Genomic DNA, 13,556 nt, shown 5'->3' with positions numbered 1-13,556 from the left:
ATCTCTTGTCCCCCTGATCCTCCGTGCAGTCACATAGCAACAGGCCTCCACAATGGCGGAACAAAGAGGTCCTTGCCCGATGCCCCTTCCACCCGGGAGCTGTATGGGCGGCTTAATCCCGCACACAAAGCACCCGCGGCTCTTCATTGTTGGGCGCCCGCCCCGAGGGCACATCTGCTGACCGGCTCTGGAACGTCCCAGCCCGGCCGGCCGGTTTATTTAGCAGGCGCAGCCCAGGCCGCGGCCTTCCGGGAGCCATGTACCGCCGCAGCTACGTCTTCCAGGCCCGCCAGGAGCGCTACGAGCGCGCCCAGCCCGCGGGCCCCGCCGCCCAGCCCGGGGGAACCGCGCCCGGCCTGGCAGCGCTGCAGGCGCTGGGCGAGCGCGTGGCAGTCCAGGTCCAGCGGGCCCGCGCGCTCCAGCAGCGCCACGCCGGCCTGCGGCGGCAGCTCGACGCCTTCCAGCGCCTGGGCGAGCAGCCCGGGCCCGAGGACGCGCTCGCCCGCCACGTCGAGGCCAATCTGCAGCGCGCCCGGGACCTGACAGCCGAGCACGCGCGGCTCGAGAGGCAGGAGGCCGAGGCGCAGCGCGCGCTCGACGAGTTCCGCAGCAAGTAAGAGGCACGGTTAGGGAGACTGAGGCACGTAGGCGATGTGGCGGGAGGCGTGGGGGTAACTGCAGACTGTCCGCGGAGAGAGGGGCGTCGGGATGCACGGGTCCTGCAGACGTCCAACTTTCAGTTCCATGGCACTTTCGGGATCCGGCTTCATTTACTTTTCCTATGTTTTGGGATGATAGATAGAATGGACCATACAGGTTTTAAATGCATAGTTCGAGTTTTTGGTGTTTAACTTGAGCCAACACCCAAATATGCGAGGTAGTTTGCACCACCCCAGAGCTGCAGTCTCCCAGTTCCCAGTGCACCCCGGTTCTATAATTTCAGGATATGCACTCTCACATGACTGATTTTGACTCCATACTTTTTTTTTTCAATTTAATCTTCATACAGGTACATATTGTACCATAACCGCATTCTCCCCTGGATCCTTACCTTCCCTTTTCTCATTTCTCCTCCCTCCCACTTATCTCCCTTTTCCCCAATTTCTTTTCTTGTATGTGTGTGTATGACTTTATGTGACTATATACAATCTAGGAACTACAAATTGGAGAAAACATATATTTGCTTTCTGAAACTGGCTCAGTTGGCTTTAATGTTAATCTCCAGTTGCATCCATTATCCTGGGAACAGCATAATTTTCTTTTTTATGGCTGAAAAATTCACGTATATATCAACTGTCTGTCTTGTCTGTTTTTTTTTTTTTTTTAGACGGAGTTTCTCTGGGGACTATGTTTGAATGAGTGAATATGTATATTTTAAAGCTTGTTTATCAAGTCCAACTGCTATTTCCATAATAAACGTTAAAATGAAGCATAATGTGAATTTATTGGCAAGCTGGATAGTTTATTAAGTCCATCATCAATCTTTCTGTTCCTGGTTTTGAGCCATAGGAACCCATTTGCAAGAAGGGACCTGAAACTCCATCTCTCATGGGGATATAAGCCTTGCAGAAGCCAGTGGGGAGCAGGGCTTGAACAGAGACTTGGCTGTGGCAAATCTCTGTGAGTTCAAGGCTAGCCAAGCCTACAGAGTGAGTTCCAGCACAGCCAAAGTTACATAAAAAGAAACCTTGTTTGGGGTTGGGGGGGGGGAGCCAAGGTCATGCTAAACTATAGTACCAAGGCCAAGGCTAAGCTATAGCTATGTACACTTCCCTGTGCATGCTGGCCCATCAGCTTCATCTGAAGGAGAGACTATCTCTGCCCACACTCTACAGGAATCCAGTAATGGATATTCCAAAACTGTTTCGGGCACAATGTACAGCCTCTGGAGTGCTGGGATTAAAGGCTTGCACCAGCATGGTCATACTGCCTAGCATAACCTTAGATTTTTTGATCATCCTGCCTCTACCTGCCTAGAGCTGGGATTAGAGATGTGTTCAAATTTGGTGTTGTGATCAAATCTAGGGCTTTGTGCACTCTGGGCAAGCTTTCTACTACTGAGCTGCACCCTTAGTTTCTCCTTCTGGATTTTGTAGACTATGGAATGCTACACTAAACTGCTTATTCCATTTGGGTGGGTCAGTAGCCCTCCTTCTTTTGGTGGGGGTGGTAAAGTGCACACAATGTGAAAATACCACCACAGTCATTTGGCATATACTGTTAGGTTGTATTAAAAACATTCACAGTATCGGGCAGCTCAGATACCAAAGCAGCCTGATGGATTGACTGCCAGGTTGTCCTGGGTCCCCAGATAGCTGTCATCTGTTGTCATTTGGATGAACAGGACTCCTATGAGACCTCACTGGTGAACAACTATGTTGAGATTTCCTGGTTGTTGAAGTTTGATCTTTTGACATTATTGTAATAATAAATACTGGCCCCCAAGGCATGGTTGCTTCCAGAAATGAGGGAATCCACATTATGACCTTTCTCCTTGACTTAAAACTATTGTTAAATAAAGTTGCCAACAGCTAATAGCTGGACATATAATACATTAAAGGTCACATGTGTCTTTTATCTGGGAGTTGAATAATCAAAGGTGGGGTAGAAGCCCCTGATTGAGTTGTATGGCCACCACGGAACAGTTCTTCACACTCCGTGGTTGATTTAATACCTCCTTGGATTATTTACTACCATTTCCCCAAGGAGGAGTTTTAATACTTTGTGTTAGTGGGATTTGAAAATCTTTACACACACACACACACACACACACACACACACACACACACCCCACTCCACATTCATCCTCATTCATGGACACACATATATACAAACACACACACACACACCCCACTCCACATTCATCCTCATTCATGGACACACACACACATCACTCCACACTCATCCTTATTCACGGACACACACACATACACACACACACACACACACACACACACCCACACACACCCCACTCCACATTCATCCTTATTCATGGACACACACACACATACACACACACTAACCGACTTGCATGACAAATTTGTTTTTTCCTTTTCATGGTGAGCTGGTGTGTAGCCAGAGGCAGGTGAGAGTCATTAGGTAAAGGGAAAGCGGGAGCCTCGAGGCCCACAGCCTGTTCGACATGCTCTCCATCTGGGACGTGGGTAATTTCACAGCCGTGTTTTCAGTGCTGATAGCAAAGACTAAATCAAACGGTAAACAACAAGAACTATAAAAACTAGGAAAAGCACCAAAATACAATAATGAATATAATCAATTATCCAAATGGCCGGAAACAAAACAATAATTTACATAAACAACTAGATAATGGAAAATAAAGTATTTTTTACTTTATGAACCCACTGATATGAATATGGGAATTCTTACCATGAATTTTATATAATGAAATCACTTCTCTTTACTATATCTGGATGGGTCTTCCTAGCATGAAAATTACCCATGAGACAATGCTGCTGTGCTCATTACCAAACATGGTGTTAAGCTACAGAGAGTCCTAGATGGTTCTAGTGAGAAAAGGCCGTGAGAAAATTAGATTTTTGTTAGCAATGTTATTCTCAAAGATAATTACCTATTGACAAAACAAGCTCTGGCTCTATTAGAGCCACACAAAGAAGAATGACTGCAAATGACCTCTTGGTGTGAAATGTAAAAGTAGTTTAGAGACGCTCACCCTACAGCAAGCTGCTCAGCCCACTTGGAACTGGCAGGCAGTGTTGCTTGGCTTTGGTTGTCCTTCCAGCCCTTTAAGTCTGAGAACACAGAGGTTACACATAGCACCTTCCATGGCTGGCAGTACTTCACTCTGACTCATGGGCCAAGATGAACTGGCCACAGAAAGTTGTGCTGTGTGGGTTGGGCTCAGTGTTAATTAGAATTGGTTTCTGCTGTGAGTGACAGAAGCACCAGAGTGACATGGGCCCACTCTGTGTCCCTGAGGATGGATAGAGACAGAGATCAAGTGTTTGTAAGGATGGGTTGCCCTGGGCCTCCCCGGTAGGAAGGTGAAGCCACAGAGTTGCTGTAGAGAGGACTTGCCCCAGAAGCTAAACACAGTATTATCTGTAACACAGCATTTCTTTCTCGGCATCCATTGGAAATACTTGAAGTCTGGCTCTGGAAAAGGATAGCTTGCATCCATGCTCACAAAAGCACCATTCACAATAACCAAAAATGTCTACGCAAATGTAGTATATACATAAAATAGACCATCATTCAGCTTTAAAAAGGAAAGAAGGAGCAGCCCTGAGCCTCCTTCTTTCAAAGGTCATTGGTCGCAGAAATCCCCTAGCTTGGATAACTAATGCACGTGCTAGCTGCCTACGGTGCTAGCTTGCTTGACAACACACTTGGTGCTGTTGAGGATGCCCATCATCCTTCCTTACTCCCTGCTCCATGCTCCTTGAAGTCCTTTCTCAAATAAGCTACCTACCTGGCTTCGGAAAGATTCCAAACTAAGAGAAATGGGAGAAAGACTCAGGTCCTCGTGGCTGAGCCGTCACCACGTTAGCACCGGGCCGTATCCCATATCCCCAGCCCCTGAGCTAGGTTCTCAACTCTGTTCCTCATCTCTCCCACAAAGGTAGCAATACTCCCTCCCATTCTTTGGATGTGAGGTTGAGTGATATAATACAGAAATATTGACATGTTGCAGTGTGAAGGAGCACCTCAGATGAGGAAATCTGTCATTTGTTACAGACTGAACAGGGCAGCCTTCCTGTCTCCATCCCATGTTTGGGTTACAGCTATGCTGAGATGTAATGCCCTCATCCTCAGGCGCTGGGTGGGAAGCAGCCGAGGTGGTCCAGAATGGAAAACTTCTATGTCGTTTATATTTTCCCATCATTTGCATTTTCTATGTGCTTGATGGTATGAAAATTATTGGGAAGCAGTGGGCTAGGAAGTGCGGAATTAGCTCTTTCTTTAAGATTATAATTGCCTCCTTAAAGGAAAGGGCACGGTGTTATCTGAGATTGAACTTTACGTTGGGAATGTGATCTGTAACAGTGGAAGTCTAGAAGCTGTCTAACTTGCCCGTGTGTCCGATTCGCAGATACGAAAATGAGTGTGAATGTCAGTTGGTGCTAAAGGAAATGCTGGAACGGCTTAACAAGGTGAGCAGACCACAGCCTTGGATTTAAGGAGCTTCCTTCCAGCTACTGGAATGTCTTTCTACCATTTTCTTCCTTGACTTCTTAATGTCCGAAAACACCTTATGATGCATTGTATGCGGTCTCATGAGAAAACCATAGACCATGAAGCTGATATGGTATGCTAGGTATGTTGACCCTGTTTTCCATAAGATAATGAAATACCCTAGGATGGGAAACGTGTAACAATGAGAGAGTTCTCTACCTCGCAGTTTTGGAAGTTGCTAGTACAAACACACATCACTGGATCTGGTGAAGGAGGTCCCTGACTTAGATCTATTGTGGGAACATGTGAGGTGAGCTTGCATGGCAAAATAGGAAGCCACAGTTGGGGCAGGGGATGGAAGGCCCTCTCACCATGCCCCATCCTTTGAAGGTCCTATTATCTTTTAATACCTCTGCCCTGCTCCCGACACATGGACCATAGTTCTGAACTATCAAAATATGATAGCATTACAGCAAACAACCCGCTGCTGTTTTATCCAGATAGATGGATCACGAATGACAGTGTTTATTGTGTAAATTGATACCTTTATTCTCTTGGCTAATAGTCTTGAGGTTGCTTTTCTGAAGCAAAGGGCTCAAGGAAGAGGGGAAGAACCATCCGTTTCCCTTGAAGCTCCCTCTTTGTGAAGCACAAAAACAGCCACAGGGGAGGTGCCAGGGGTTCTGGAACATTCCAGAAATGGTTGCATGAAGTTGTTCCTAGGGAGGGCAGTTTCCTTTTTCCAATTGTACATCGTCAGCCGGATTGGGTTTTCTGTAGAGCTAGGAGAATTCTGCTATGAGTAGCAGAGTCTATTGTGGACAAAAGGGTTGGACAGACACAGGCATGCCTAAAAACTACAAGAGCCATCTTTTCTGGTCATGCCAGAGCTCACACATTGGGGTGGAGGGAGTCATGCGATGCTGTTGTTGGCTAGCCCTCCAACTCGCCCCTGCTCACATCCTCATCCTCCTTGCTGCTAAGACACTGAATTTGTCCTGTTTGTTCATTTTGTCAACTTGACACAAACTAGAGTCATCTGAGAAGAGGGAATGTCAGTTGAGGGAATGCTCACACCAGACTGCCTGTAGGCAAGTCTGTAGGGCATTTCTTCATCAATGATTGATTGGTATGAGAAGCCCTGGACTCCTGGTCCTGGATGGTTTAAGAAAGCAGGCTGATCAAGGCATGAGAAACAAATTATCAAGCGGCACTCTTCCATGGCTTCTCTTCAGTTCCGGCCTCCAAGTTCCTGCTTTGAGTCCTTGCCCTGACTTTATTCAGTAACAGAGTGTGACCTGAGAGGTGTAAGCTGCCATACATCCTTTCATCTCCAGGTTACCTTTGCTCATGGTGTTATCACAGCAGCAGAAGTCCTAACTTAGACAGAACTCTTCCCCCCTGAGTGCAGATTTGCCTTACAATTCTCCCCATATACCTACCTGGCAGCCGCTTTAGACGGTAGGAGTTACTCACCGTATTTGACACTTCCTAGCTGAACTCTGTTGTCAAAGTGGTAGTAAGATCAGAACTAAACATTTGGGAAGCCCAATTTCATTTTTATTAACATTACCTGCATCCGGTGCTCATTGTCTGTGTGAGCAGCTAATGCGCCATTGAAACCACGACCTCGGGAGAGGTGGGCCATGGACGGTTTAATGAGGTCACCGGTTATCGCTGGGAACTGTCTCAGGCCGAAGAGAGGGCAGGTAGGCATGCTAGGCACAAGAGGAATATGGTGGTAAAGTCGTGCTCCAGCAGCGCTGCAAGGACACAGCCTCTAGGTTGTTGGGGATGAGTGTGTGGGTGAGGGGCAGCGATGGCTCCATGCCTGCTGTAACAGAGAGCTGGGGGGTTCCTTCAGGACCACCCAGCAGCACCCAGCTGTTCTAACATCTTTTGTTTTTTTTAAACTGAAAGTGATTTTATTGCTTGTGTACACAACAGCATTTATGCATTTATGCCACCGGAGCAGAGGCTGTGGACGACTCATATTTCCTATTTGGTGGGAGCATCGAGCCAACCGGTGAATTCTGCTCTCTGTCAGAATCAGGAGGAATTTAGCATCCTTGTCCTTTCTGTTCCTCTCAAGGTGCTTTCGGACAGCAACTGCTTTCTTAATCAAAAGGTAGAGATCCTTAGGGAGATCAGGGGCAAGGCCTTTGGACTTAAGGATTCTCAAGATTTTATTTCCAGTCACAAAACGGACCTGTGCCACAGCATGTGAGTCCCTCAGGATCATCCCTATCTGGGAGGGAGTCAGGCCTTTCTTGGCCAGTTTTTAAATCTGTCCCTTTATGTGGTCAGACTTCAGCCACATGGGGATGCTATGGTGGTAGAGCACCGCCGACTGGGACAAGCCCTTCCCAGGAGCGTGCATGCGACCCGTGATGGCGGAGGTCTGGCAGCAAAGAGAGAATGAGGTAGGAAATGACGTAGGAAGTCCTGTTCTAACATCTTTAACTTATCCCATTTTTGATTGTGGATACAGTCCAAAGGTGCAAGAGGAGGGCCCCATCATCTTCTTGACAGGCCAAGGTTTCAGGGACACAGATACTCAGCACCCTTCACTGACGTGAGGATTCAGGCTCTCTAGAATACCTCCTCAGAGCCACCACAGCGGTGTCCTTCTCTTTACCCTTGGTGCAAAGTGAGTGACAGGGGCTTTTAAAACCTTTTGTCTTTTCTCTCTTCTCACAAAGGAAACTCATATTCTCAGCAGGAATAAATAAGACAGTATAGAAACTGAAACACCAAGGAAAAGATATCCTACCATTTCCCCTCCCAGAGAAAACAGCCACGTGACCTTCATGTATATTGTGATGTTTGCCATTTGAACTTTCAGCCCTGCAAGAATTTTACCCTCATGACATTGCCACTGAGAGTTTAGGTGGCGGCTGGCACAGGGAATGGGTGTGTTTGTCCCCTGGGCCAGGGTAAGACTCTTCTGCCTACAAGTGAGCTGTGTTGTCTAAAAGAAGAGGGTAGCACGTTAGTAGACTCCTACATTACTACTGAGTAAGTATCCATGAGACTGGGGGTTGGGGGCACTTCCCTTACCGCTCTGAGCTTCAACTTCTGAATCTGCGAAATGGGAATAATTACAGTTCCCACCCCCGCTGCCGTGGGAGAATATCTCCGTGCCTCCCTAGCGTGGACTGACTGAACAATATGCGTGACTCGCCCGTCACACGGCAGTGCACAGTCTTCATCTGTGGTGATGAGCAGAGCATTTGATGCCACAGTTACCAGCTTTCCTTCCCCCTAACTGTGACATGCAGGACCTGATGGAATAGGAGCGGATTCCAGCTGATTCTAGCTGGTTCATGGAGGAGTACAGTTCTTCATGGTTGTGAATTGACTTTTTCTTTTTTTTTTTCTTTTTTAGATTTATTTGTTTCATCTTATGTGTGTGGGTGTTTTGTTCTCATGTGTGTCTATGCGACATGTGTGTGGCCTGGTGCTTGCAGAGGTTAGAAGAGGGAACTGGAGCTAGTGCACTGGAGTAATGGATGGTTATGAGTTGCTTTGTGGGTGCTGGGACCCGAACCCAGGTCCTTTGCAAGAGCAACAAGTGTTCTTAACTGCCCAGCCATTTCTCCAGCTCCCGTTATCATTTTTTACCTAAAGAAGTTTTATTTATGTGTATATATGTGTGTGACTGTGTGAGAATATGCCGCGTGTCTGCAGGTACCCATGGAGATCAGAAAGGGCATCCGGTTCCCTGGAGATGGAGTTAGAGGTGGTTATGAACCACCTGACATGGGTGCTGGGAGCTGAACGTGGGCCCCCTGGAAGAGCAGTGTGGGCTTTTTAACTGCTTAGTTATCTCTCAAGTCTCCTGAATTATGAATTTTTATGGTTGCTTTTTATTTCAAGCATTTAAAAAGTTCATTTCGAATAAACCTAAGGAAAAAAAAACTGAATCCATCTAAAGAAAACCCGGAGTGAACAGTAATTTGCACTTGGGTTAAGTGAAGCCATGTAAACACTGGATTGGGAAGGTCCTTGGATCAGCTTGTGGGAGTCCCAGATCAGCCTCTGGTTATATTGATGGGGCAGATGTCACTCTTAGAAAGAAACCAGCCCAGCTCCTTTTTCCTCCAGTGACAAACTCCCATGAGCTTAAGCAGCTGCAGAACCCTGCATCCTGTGCATGGCAGGCACAGGCCAGAGTGTTTTGTATTCATGGCTCATCTGCTTCCTAATGACTATCAGAGAAACAGTCCCTCAGAAGCCAGACACAAAGTCATGTGCTGCAGGTGAGAGGCGGTCTTTAGGTCTTGATAGTGGATCCTTATCCTGGGACACCTGACCCGGTTAGCACATGTGCAGGGAACAAGGAGGCTTCCTGCACCTCTTGCTGTGGGAACGTGACTCACTCAGCCCAGAAGCATGGGTGTGCACACTCCAGGAAGTGAACCTTACTCATTGAGGGTCAGCAGTGTGTGGATAAGTTCCCCAGTTGTTCCTCCCTCAGAGGAGAGAGTTCCACAAGTCTCCATGGTTTCTAGGTGGATGGAGCTTTGTTCACAATGGTGATCTGTCTGCCCGGCTAGCTCTCTGTATCCCATTGTTCTCTGTCTGTGGATGGGTGTCATCAGCTGAGAAGGAGGTTGGAAGAGTGGAATTCTCACCCTGTTGGTCAGAAATTAATGCATGTTTTATTTACATTTGTTGTTGTTGTGTGTTTGTATGTGGTCACATGTGCCATTGCATGTGATCAGAGGACACCTTCAGGGGTCTGTTCTCTCCCTCTACCACAGGATCTTGGGAGCTGAACTCACGTTCTCAGCCTTGGCAGCAAGTATCTTAACTGTTCAGCCATCTTGCCTGGCTTGGGTCAGAGATTTTGCTGCACAAGTCTGGAGATGTTTACTTAGTCAGACCGACTCTTTGCCTCTCCCGTTAGTCTCAGGGCCATTTCCTGGAATGTCACTTGCAGGACGATTTCACCCTTGGGTGTGGCTGTGGGAAAGACATTGATTCAGCCTTTGATTCTTTGTTCACACTCCTGTCATACGTTCACATTGCTCATGCAATTGGACTTCCGGACCAGAACATTTTTGGCTCTCAACAGCACATACATTAGAGCAGGTCACTCTTTGTTACCCGCTTTGAAGGGAAATTAAACCCTCAACATAACACTTAAAACAGTATAGCCAGAGTTAGTCACATGCTCAGTCTTTGATGGAGCAAGAACCACAGATGGCTTTTAAATAAACATTGAGGCTTGTACAACCTCTATAATTCATTGCCACACAGGTGTACTTAGAAGATTACCAGCTACCAATGATTCCCAAGTTTGCTTATCGGTTGAGAGGGCTCTAAGAAGTGAACTTTGAAGCCGTACTCTCCCCCTTTTCTTTAAATTGAACAGTTTAAATTGATTCAGTTTCTAGGTACACGGCTTTACTTAAAAACAATGAAAAACATTCAAAGGCTGGGTCACACCGTGCAGTTTACTGGCCTCTGACGTTGCCTGTGGGAAAGAGCAGGAGGCACTGAGGTCCAGGGCAGTAACGATGGAAAATGACTCGACCACTGTCTGGGTTACCAGCTTCTACCAAGAATTCCTCACGAGTGGGGGCGGGGAGCGGGGCTGGGAAGGGAGGAGGCTAGGAGGAGGCTGGAGGGTGGAGAGGCCTTCAGGAAAGGAAGGTGGAGGAAGAGCAGAAAACAGAAATGAGGCCAAGGAGAGGAGCCTCAGCTCACCCAGAGCCTCCTCCAGACAGACACGGAGAGCAACTTGTAACATTTCTGGGAAGATTTTTTTTTTATCTCCGGGGTTGAAGGAAAAGTGTTTGTAAATTAAATCCTAGCTTTAATAATCAGTGGCTTTAAAGAACTTGGTTCTCCATTTCTTAGCAGCTGGGGTTTGAAGTTGTCAAGGGTGCCTTGAATTTTAATTGTCTCTCTGGTTCCTTCCTCAAAAATGGCTTGGTAGGAAAGTGCTTTCATAGCATGCACAAAACCCTGGTTTCGGTCCCCAGCACAGTGCGGGTGGAGCTGTAAATATCCCGGGTCATGTGGAACTTCACTGTGTGTCCTCAGCACCTGGAGTAGGTATTGGAATCCCCACAAGCATTTGCATGTATGGCTGGCTCTCTCATGGTGTCATCTGTTTTGTGAACGTCTACCTTGTTTTGAGCTCACACAGTATCAGGGTTGGATTATTTTCTCAAATTAGACAGTTGACACAGGCAGTCAGCTCTGAAAACTCTAGATGCCTCTGTTGCTGCAGCGTTTGAAAATTCAGCTGACAGCATCTCAGGCATAATGAAAACACAAGCGTCTACACATTTCTGTGCTCTGGCACAAATAAAAGAACACGCTTCCAAAACAAATTCTCATCATATCAGCAACTGCGCAGTGCAGACCTGCTGGATCTCCTCTGGGGTTTTCCGGGCAGTTTAGTGCATGATTGTCTTCCAAGCAAGACATGTGCTTACAGAAGCATCTGATTATCCTACTTTAAAGACAAGTATTGCATTTTTATTATCGTGACAGGTGGCTTTGAAATATTGCTTTGTGGGAGCCAATGCTGGCCCTGGCGTAATCCCCAGGGGTAGGTGTGGAAGGATGGTAGGTGTCTGTCTGGTAGGAGGAGCTCTCCAGCATCCCAGAAAAGCTCAGGGCAGGGTCCAAGTCCTGTACCATCTGTTAGTTTCCGTTAATGAATGGAGGGACCCACTGCTCCCTCTAAAAGACTTTAGGCTTGAAATGTACTTGCCAGAGCCATACATTCGATGGATTTGGTTGAAGGACCACGAAGGGACTAGAACTGCTGGACTGACAGGCTGTCTGTGTTCTTTTATGATCTGCAGGAAGATGATCCAAGGTGCTTAGCATGTGTAAGGTTCATATCTATTTCCATTTTAAAGGAAAAAAATAAGTGAAGCACCTTTGCTTTGATCCTATACAGTGACTTCCATGGGACACTTTACTTGAAGGACGGTATGGCTGGCTTTAAAAAAATTGTGAGCAGACCAATGTTCTTCAAGGTCTCTCCCATCTACAAGATTCTGAGTGTTTGATTTCTCTTAGCAATAATGCAAGGGACAAGGGGTGCGTGGAATTCCATTTCTAATTCTTCAGTAATTGTGGGTCAAACATAGGTTCATTTTTGGTTAAAAAAAGGAGCATCAATAAGAGTTACTTACACTTAGCCCATCCTAACCCTATAGGGCTAAAAGGGACTGAGGCAAAGTAGAAAACATCCAAGAAATTGGCTTTGTGTCTTTTTCTGACACTCCACATCTGTCCCGGATAACTCCAGCTCTAGGGTGGTGAGCCCCTACCCATCAAAGGGCTATTCCTGAAGGAGGTGAGGGATACATACATTCAGAGTATTTGTTCTGACACAGACCCCAAAAGCCCATGGGGGCATGGGTAGACTCCCTGCAGCTCTGACTCTCCAGTGTCACAGGTGTGAAGACAGCAGTGTCTAGGAAGGCCACTTGAGGCAGGTCCCACTGTAGAGTCAGAATCTCTGTATCCTGCCTGTCAGCATCAGATATCAGGAATCTTCCTACATCTATGGTCTTTTAATAAGAACACTTAGAGACTCAAGTGACATTCCAGAGAATACATTTCTGCTGGGCTAACAGTCAAAGTGTCTCAGTAACCCCTGGCCATCCACTTATCTTGGTTATTCTAACTCTCTCATTGGAGAGTAGTGTCTCTTAAATAGTTTGACCTAACCTGTATCTACTTTTATTAATAAAAAGCCATTACTAGCATTCATCATGCAAAGTTCTTAAGAGGTCAGTACAAAACCATTTGGCACATGTCTCAGGTATTGGCAGGTGTGCTTAGGCAGTGTTGTCTTAGGGAGTGGGGATTCCTGACAGACCTACGTCACACCATACATACTGAAGCATTTAAGTCAATTTCAGATATGAGCACAACCTTTAAAACTATTTTATCATTATTGTTATTATTATTGTATGTATATATAAGTGTGTGTGTATGATGTAATGTGGGGGAGGGGTGGGGTTACATGCTGTGGGGTGTGTGTGTGTGTGTGTGTGTGTGTGTGTGTGTGTGTGTGTGTGTTTGTGTGAAGGTCAGAGGACAACTTTGTGGAGTCATTTCTCTCCCTCCACCTTCATATAGGTTTGGTCTTGAAACTCAAGGTAATGATAGCAAGATACAAAACATAGATGTATGTAAATGTAAAGGCTACTTGGAATGTGAGTATATCTGTACTCTTGGCCTTTTCTTGATAAGGTTTCTGAAACCTTGCACTGTGGATGTTTAGGCTGTAATAGTCTTTGTTGTGTGAGTGTGGTGTGGTGTGGTGTGGTGTGGTGGACTGTTGTGTACTGTAGGAGACTTACAGCAGTCTTCTTGACCCTGCTTTTAAGTCCTGACAATAATTGTACTTCTGGACATTGCCA

General features: G+C 46.5%; 1 protein-coding gene and 1 pseudogene across 7 annotated transcripts in view; one reads left to right on the top strand and one right to left on the bottom strand.

Annotated features, from left to right (window-relative positions):
- Bfsp1 (beaded filament structural protein 1, in lens-CP94) overlaps window positions 1–13,556 on the top strand; it is an 88,692-nt gene that overhangs the window by 52,031 nt on the left and 23,105 nt on the right. For 2 of the 7 annotated variants that reach the window (NM_009751.2, NM_001291061.1), the window contains exons 1-2: window positions 16–613; window positions 5,072–5,132. In NM_009751.2, the coding sequence (NP_033881.2) occupies window positions 258–613; window positions 5,072–5,132 (417 nt within the window). In that variant the 5' untranslated portion in view covers window positions 16–257. Of the gene's footprint in view, window positions 1–15; window positions 614–5,071; window positions 5,297–7,525; window positions 8,173–9,023; window positions 9,770–13,556 lie in introns of those variants that run through there. The other 5 variants (XM_030246932.1, XM_011239261.3, XM_011239265.2 and 2 more) reach the window with 4 other exon arrangements.
- Window positions 7,067–7,599, bottom strand: Rps13-ps6 (ribosomal protein S13, pseudogene 6; annotated as a pseudogene).

This window comes from Mus musculus, chromosome 2 (assembly GCF_000001635.26).
Source record: "Mus musculus strain C57BL/6J chromosome 2, GRCm38.p6 C57BL/6J".
NCBI classification, from domain to species: Eukaryota; Metazoa; Chordata; class Mammalia; order Rodentia; family Muridae; genus Mus; species Mus musculus.
Note: the sequence above shows the minus strand (reverse complement) of the source record. Positions and strands in the feature narration are given on the sequence as shown.